The sequence below is a fragment of the Alexandromys fortis genome, unplaced genomic scaffold (assembly GCF_014885135.2).
Source record: "Alexandromys fortis isolate MF-2015 unplaced genomic scaffold, M_Fortis_MF-2015_v1.1 scaffold_267, whole genome shotgun sequence".
Taxonomy (NCBI): domain Eukaryota; kingdom Metazoa; phylum Chordata; class Mammalia; order Rodentia; family Cricetidae; genus Alexandromys; species Alexandromys fortis.
Genome location: NW_026068157.1, coordinates 82573 through 90815, shown reverse-complemented (window position 1 = coordinate 90815; position 8243 = coordinate 82573). Strand labels below are relative to the sequence as shown.

At 38.0% G+C, this 8243-nt stretch overlaps 1 protein-coding gene across 1 annotated transcript; it reads left to right on the top strand.

Annotated features, from left to right (window-relative positions):
* Positions 1 to 2613: 2613 nt before the first annotated feature.
* On the top strand, positions 2614 to 7830 carry LOC126491688 (vomeronasal type-1 receptor 4-like). The gene is made up of 2 exons (XM_050127521.1): positions 2614 to 2651; positions 6930 to 7830. The coding sequence occupies exon 2, from the start codon at positions 6931 to 6933 to the stop codon at positions 7828 to 7830; it is 900 nt and encodes a 299-aa protein (XP_049983478.1). The 5' UTR covers positions 2614 to 2651; position 6930.
* The last annotated feature ends 413 nt before the right edge of the window (positions 7831 to 8243 follow it).

Genomic DNA, 8243 nt, shown 5'->3' with positions numbered 1-8243 from the left:
TACAGTGAATGGTTTGAAGCCTCTCTTGCTTGAACTATGGAAGAGAAAATGGAAGGGAAGGTTCACAATGTATCAGACAATAACAGCCAAGTATACCTTGACTTATTTCTCCTGGTTCCATCATACTCTAGCATTAAGCACAACCTGATGGTATGCCTTCCATTGCTGTTTATCATTATTGCAATGGAAGACAGAGCCTTGTGGATGATATGCCAGAGTTTTCCCCCACTCAGCTAAATTTTATTTACAATGACTAGGTAATATCTCAATGGGCTATATTTAAATATTCACATTCTTCAGATTGTACTTTATTATCTCCCACGTGTCTTTGCTATTTTAACACTATGAGAATGCAGTGCCTGCAGCAGGCAGTAGAGTTTGAGAGAACACCATGGAATTGGAGTTATAGACAATTGTGGGGCACCATGTTGCCAAGGAGCGGCTCAGGGGAGCCACTCAGACCATGGGAGAAGCAGGGTCTTTGTAACAGGAAGGCACAAGTTTGGCGAATGACAGACGGACACAACACACAAGAGAGTGGTTGGAATCTGCTGCAATTTTACTGAATCCATGTTTTCATTATATAGTATTCAAACAAAGAACAAATCAGAAGGTCATGTGTCATTAGTTGGCACAGTATGAAAGCTTCTTTTAGTCACATCAGCGATATTTAAGAAAAGTACATTATCAGGAACAGGTGTTAGACATAAAGCATCCTTAGAAGAGGAAATCTTGTCCTTGGGAATGTAAACCTCAGGCAAGTGGTTTCATCTTATGAATAGAAAGTTTCTGTCTCATTATCGCTATCATGGCCCTTCCTCTTCCTAATCCTTTATTTCATCTAGTGACCAAATATACCTAATCAGTTCTCTGCACCTGTTGAACTATACTTTTTAGTACCTTCTTATGCAGCAGACATCATGGGGGTTGGGATCTAGCAAGCCTATCCATAAAGTTGAAAGTATAATATAACAGTCTTTGTCCATCAACATTAGCCCATCTATTCTCTTGCTCATCATACACCCTGTGCATGACAAAGGTTTTGCTGTAGTCTTATACATTCCCATACTGTGCTTCCTTATCCCAGAGCTGTTTCTGAAGAGAACGATCCTTGTCTTGTATGTATGTATATATATATTATCATTATTATAAAAGAGATTGCGCAAAGCTCATATCCCGCATAGCCAGCTAATCAAGTAACCCGTCTATGCCTCAGCTGTGGCTAATACCAGGCTGTCTGCCATTGACCTCCAGGAAGCCTAGTCCCATAGGACACGTAGCTCCCGTCCGGCATAATGACATATGTCATGTCACATAGATGACACTGGAGTTGGTGTGGCACCATGTGGAGTCAGGGAATCAAACTCAGATCTACTGCAGCAGCAGAAGCAGCAGCAGCAGCAGCAGCAGCAGCACGTTATCCACACCAATGAGCCATCTCTCTAGTCCTATCAAATGGAAAATTTTCAAAGTAAAAACATATAATAGAATATCAATGAAGTGGAGGAAAATCAAATGAGGAACACAAACTGAATAGAGACTGGAGTGAGTTTGAAAACATCTTTTTTTTAGATTAATTTTTATTGAGCTCTACATTTCTCTCTGTTTCCCTCCCTACCTCTTCCCTCCCATTCAAGTATGTACGGAATTTTAAATGGAATATTTTTTGGGGGGATTTTCAAGACAGGGTTTCTCCGTCGCTTTTGGTTCCTGTCTTGGAACTAGCTCTTGTAGACCAGGCTGGCCTCGAACTCACAGAGATCCGCCTGCCTCTGCTTCCGAGTGCTGGGATTAAAGGCTTGTGCCACCACTGCTGGCTATTAAATGGGATATTTTAATAACTTAATTTTCTTCTCATATTATTTCAGCCTGAGTTAGTATTTCATGTTGCATATTGTACAGAGCGATGGTATTAGTAATTCATCTGTAGTTACTACTCAAGCCTTTACCCCTCAATAACAACAACAAATATTTCTGGGGGAGTCATAAATATCTGGTTCATCTTGTGCTTGTGAAATTAACCTGAGGGATGGGACAGTCCTGTCACTTCACACCATATTTAGCACTCTGTATTTTAGTAAAATACTAAAAGCATTAATAGTAATTCACATTTGCTTCTGGGATAATCCTTTGGAATAAAAAAAAACCTTCATGTTAAAAGGATATATACATCTCTTTTGATTTTGTTTGTATGAATGTTTTGTCTGCACACACATGTTTGCACTATGAGAATGGAGTGCCAACAGAGGACAGAAGGGGATTGTGAATGCCAGGGAACTGGAGTTATAGGCAGTTGTGAGTCACTATGTTTGTGTTGGGAACCAAACCAGGTCTTCTGAAACAGCAAAGAGATATTCTTTATCACTGAGGAATCTCTCTAACCTTCATTAACCCTCATTAAGAAAAACTTTCTACAGCCAAAAACATACAACAAGTATCATCAAAGTGAACAAAACATCATTTGGGAAACAAATTTAATATAAGGCAGGAGTATATTTGAAAAAAACTATCTTGACTTTGTGAGCACAGACTGAGGTGACTGTGTCTGTGGCATATGATACATAATCCTTTAAGTATGTACTCTGACACAAAAAAACTTTTGAATTTATAGGCTTAGCAATCCTTTATGTTTCTAAGGTCAAGTCTTGAAAGTAGAAATAAGAAACGTGCAATGACTCAAAAACTCTTATCACAGTTGACTACTTATACACTTAATTACTAAAAAAAATATACCTTGCATTTTTTACAGTGTTCAGGATGCAAAAGAAAGAGAGTACAGTCTAAGCAGTAGAACTTTAAGCTGAAATCCATTGAAAGGGATAGATCTATGATTGAGTATGGACATGGTATCCTTATCATGGCTCAGTAGAGAATACACTGAAAATGAGGGAATCCTCAGTATCTTAACTACCTAAATTGGAGAGTCTTTAAAACAAGGAAGGAAGGTGTCTCTCAACATGCCGATCTGATGTGACCATCTCTCTTTGGGAGCAGAGAAATTGAGGAGTGTAACTTAACCCCCCTCTTTGAGGCAAAGTATGCGCATGAGTCAGTGTATGAAAAGTTTTTGCTGACTTGCGCTAATGAGATTCTAGTGACCTGGTGTCATTGCAGTGAATTTAAGGAACTGGAAGAAAACAGAAGATGATCCCACATGATTGAAGAAACTGGAAACATGTGAGGCAGCTTCTATTGTCCAGTACAATGAGTGGAATAGAACTCTGCTCACTGTTAAGGGAGGAATCAAAGCTGGTATTAGACTTTAGGTCTGCGTTCATGCATACCATAAGACATGATAAGGGGAAAAGGCTATAGAATTTAAGTAATAAAGACTGATATACATACAATAAAAAGATATTTTTAAAAAATTATATTTGCCATTATAAATTTAACTCACTGAATATAGGGCTTTGCAGTGGATGCAACCATGCTGCACCTTGTGTGCAGAATCTTATGGCTGTGAAGACAAGCACCCATTTCCCTATTGGTCACAAGGGCTTCAAAGATCTGAGCATAGAAGCAGTCTCACACTGTGATTGATTTGGTCATTGTTTCTTTTCATTGACATCACTTCTTACCTCACTCCACTGAAAGCAGATGGATAGACAAATGCTCAGTTGTCAAGCACATAGTATGAATATTTCTTGGTCATTGGCATTCAAGAATTTTCAGTGGCCACAGAAGCTCTTAGGATGAAGCATCTTGTCAAAAATTGTAAGTAATTATTTTCATTCTCACAGATGAAGTGGGTTAGATCCACTGGCATCAGCTTCCTGGGCATGTGCTTAGTCTCTCAGTAAGCACAACTCTAGGTAGATACAATTTTAAAATTTGTGAAGGGATGATGGGTTTTCATTTGTCCCATATTGGACACTGTGTATCCTAATCAACATCATATAAATATATCTATGATAATCATATAAAAGTTCCCAAGTAGCCTGATGTTGTGTATTTCTTTAATCCAGGCACCCAACAGCCAGAGTCAAGAAGGTATCTGTGAATTCAAAGTCAAAGTCATCTTGGTCTACATAGGTGGTTCCAGTAATATATTGAGAGACCATGTCTCAAAACAAAGCAAGGGAAAACAAAGAGAACAAAGAAACAGTTAAAATAAAAAAATCATCTACAGACATTCAGTGGACATCTTTTTCCTATTTGATAGTATGTATCCTAAAGGATGTCATATTTTTATGTGTATGATTATCAGATGGAGCAGCAAAAAATATAATGAACCTGCTTGTGACACTGTTCTGATAACCTTTACGTGAACTCAAATGCCAGTACCAGTTAGCATCTGAGTTCAAAAATGTCGGATGGTTTGTGAAGGGATCATGGACTCAAAAGTATGATTCCATATATTTTGTGCATAGACACCAGCTTCATTCATTAAAAAAACCCTTAAACTCAGAATTCTCTCTCTCTCTCCCTTTCTTCCTCACTCCTTCTCCTTCTCCTTTTCCCTCCCACCTACTCCTTCCTTTCTTTCTCTTCTGTGATGTACTTTTTATATTATAGAAACAAAAATCATAACCCTCATGTTAGAGGGTTTCTACAGAAAAAGCACAATTTGAATTGCAGTAGATACAGCAAAACCCCACCTCTAAGGTTTTCAAAAGTTCCCACTAACTAATAAAGCAAAATCAGAACTGTTTTGGAGGAAACAGACATATTGGTAACATTTAAGATTTTAAAGCACCTTTTAATTGTGTTGTGCTGTGCATTTGGAAGTTTGCTTGTATATAGGACTTTTGGCAATGTACTATTTTCTCCCTCAGTGCTGATATGTGGAATTCTGGGTTTTTTTTGGGGGGGGGGTGATCTAAAATTGATTATACCTTGTAAAACACTTGAGCATAACTCTCTAGAATTGCAGATAGAAGAAAAACAACTAATTTAATCGCATATTGTATCATTCAGTCATATTGTCTGTAGTAAGACCATTTTCAGGGCAGATCTTGTTTACTCCTCTTTATGGAATCCTTTGTGAGAGAAATCTGGTTTTGGAGAGTGAAAAAAGTGGCACTGTGCTGATTTATGTAATGACGGGAATTCAGATCCTCTGGGTTTATTCTTAGTGATGGTGTGCTAGATGGTCTATCAATTATAGAATACTGGATTCTCTTTCTTTTGATTTTGAGTGTTTTGACTTAGCTAGTTTTGCTTGTACTTAGGACCATGTTTTATGGTGATATTTTATTTGTGTTTTAATAAATAAAACTTGCCTAAAGATCAGATGAATGAAACTAAGCCACTAGAGACCAGGCAGTGGTGGTACACAGCATTAACCCCGGGATTTAGGCAGATTGATCTCTCTGAGTTCTGGGCTACACAAAGTTAATGCATAAACAAATCCAGGTGGTTGTAACCTACACCTTTAATCCCAGTAATATGGAGTCTTAGCTTTAATCCAAGTGCTAGAGGGAATATAACTTGGAGGAGAGAGGGGCTTAGTCTGCTTGGTCTGCTCAGTCTGCTTAGTCTGCGGTCACCCAACCTTGGAAGAGGTAAAACTTTTCTAGTGGGTTGGCTGCTTTGCTTTTCTGGTTATTGGGTTGAACCCCAATATCTGACTCTGTGTTTTTATTATTTACAGTACATGGGTTTTTTTATCCAATAATTATTTTTCTCACTCCTTACTTTTCTCATAGCCTTTCTTTTCTTCAGTCATAAATTTAAATAAAAGCTTTAGCTTTCTTTTTGCTTTTTTTTCTTTATTTCTGGGTGTGTTTCCTAATCCCTGTGTGTCACGTGTGCTGGCACAGAGACAGCTTCTTCCATCACTCATGCTTCCATTCCTCCATTTTCTCCATAGTAACTGCTGCTTCCAGAGGACTCTGGAACCCTTTCCCTCTCCCTGTAACAGTTCTCCCATTTTGCAAAAGACAGACTTTATCCTCATTTGTTTTACCCCAAAGGTCTCATATCAACCTGAATTTCAGGCTTCTCCCAGTTTCCTGTGAAGTTTCTCTTTTTATTCAAGGTCTTTGTAGCACTCTGTCACTGAGTGTGAATTTTTAGATCATCTTCTTCCAGATGCTTAGTTACCTGCAGGTGATGCTGGTCCACATGGCTCTAATGAATGTTTGATACCAATGAAGCTCAGCCTCTTATTCCTAGAGGCTATGAGAATGGTGTGTTCCTCTAGTACAGCAAAAATCTCCTCACACTTCTTTCACACTGTATAATCGTCAATGATCAAATTTTTACATTCTTCCCAATACCCACTAAATAAACTCTATAAGCTCCCCAAAAGAAAACTTACAATGATCCAGTTTGTAAATGGGTAACACAAGCTGGAGTTGGTATTTTTTCTTTTTAATATTTTCGGGGGATGTCACAAGGAAGTGAAGGCAGATATAGAAAGACAGGAAAGTTCATATGATCAGAATTATTATGCAAAACCTCCAAGAAATCAATGAAATATTGTTTGGGATATAAGTATTGCTTTACTTTAGTTTTGTGCTATTCTTGAAGCTGATTTCTTTTACAATATCACCAAAAAATATATATATATATATATATATATATATATATATATATATCCTGAACAACTTATTTAGAAGTTTATTTACAGTGTCTATCACATTTCATTTTCAAATAGCCCAACATCCCATCATCCAGAGTTTTGCATTTTCTAGGAAACATGATGACTATCCTTCCACCAACCTTTACATTCTGAAGTACTGAGAAATTACAAAGCAACAAGCGTGGAAAATAACTACTCCTGTTAAAATTCTGGGGATATGGTATCTTTGTTTGTTCTAGGCTGGCCTTGAACTTCTGATTTTAAAGGGCCCTCCATTTCAGACTCTCCATAACTCCATGGTTTAATGGCAACTTTCTTCATTCCTGACTATCATTACTTGGCATTATTCATTAGATCTGAGAAATAGTGCAGCCATATTCTTGAGGATATTGTATTGAATCAGAATGAACATCTGGAATATGGCAATCAGAATCATTTTCTTATCACAAACTACTACTGGACTTCTGGGAAATCTCTCTCTTTTGTTCTACTATATAGTCCTTTACCTCAGAGAATTCACATTAAAGCACACGGATTTGATTCTCTTGCACCTAATGGTAGCCAATGTCTTGATCATTCTCTCTGCAGGAGTGCCCCACACAATAGCAGTTTGGGGATTGAAGCAGTTCTTGAATGATTTTGGATGTGAGCTCCTATTGTACATTCAAGGATTTTCTCGAAGCATGTCCATTGACACCACCTGCCTCTTGAGTGTCTTCCAGGCCATAACCATCAACACCAGGAAATCATATTTGAATCACCAAAAAGTCAAGGCTACAAAGTATATTCATTGCTCCCTTTCTTTTCTCTGGGTCTTCTACATGTTGATACATTTCATTTTCCTTATGTACACATTTATGAAAATGAACAGAAAGAACATAACAAGAAATTGGGATTTTGGATATTGCTCTATTGTAGGGCGGGATGAAATCATTGGCGTACTCTATGCAACATTGGTGATGTTCCCTGAGTTCTTTTTTGCTGTACTCATCACCTGCTCTAGCACCTCCATGATTGTCATTCTGTACAGACACAAGCAAAGGGTTCAACACATCCACAGCTCTCCTGGGTTCAGTAGAAAATCTCCTGAGTCCAGGGCCATGCAGAACATCCTGGTTTTGGTTTCTGCCTTCCTGGCATTTTATACACTTTCCACCATCTTTCGAGGCTGTATTGCTCTTTTGTATAACCATAACTGGTGGTTGGTGTACATCTCTCGACTCACTTCTCTTTGTTTCCCCTGTTTTGCACCCTTTTTTCTTATGAGACATTATTCAATTTTGTCCATATTCAGTTTGGTATGATTATGAAAATATTTTTCTCCTAATTTTATTATGACTATGTAAAATATAAGTTTTATTTTGTTCCAAACTTTACTCAATTTTCACTATAAGAAGTCAATAAAGAAAGTGAAGGATTTATCACCTTGTCTTCCTAAGACTTTCCATAATGCAAATGGGATTTTTTTCCCCAGCTGACTGGATTAGGAGTCTACAAGAGCTGATAATACTCTGCTGGCCCACTTGAGCCTTCAGCTTTTCAATAGCAGTTTTTCCATTGCCCAGATGACGTGCAACAAAGCCTTGTTTCCAATAGAGCTGTCTTTCTTATGGACTCCTGTCAGGGACCCTTGGCTTCTTGTTTACTGCTGCAAAGACACCTTATGGATCAAGCACTCTAACTGTAAGGCAAACTGGAACCATGGCTGGCCATAAAC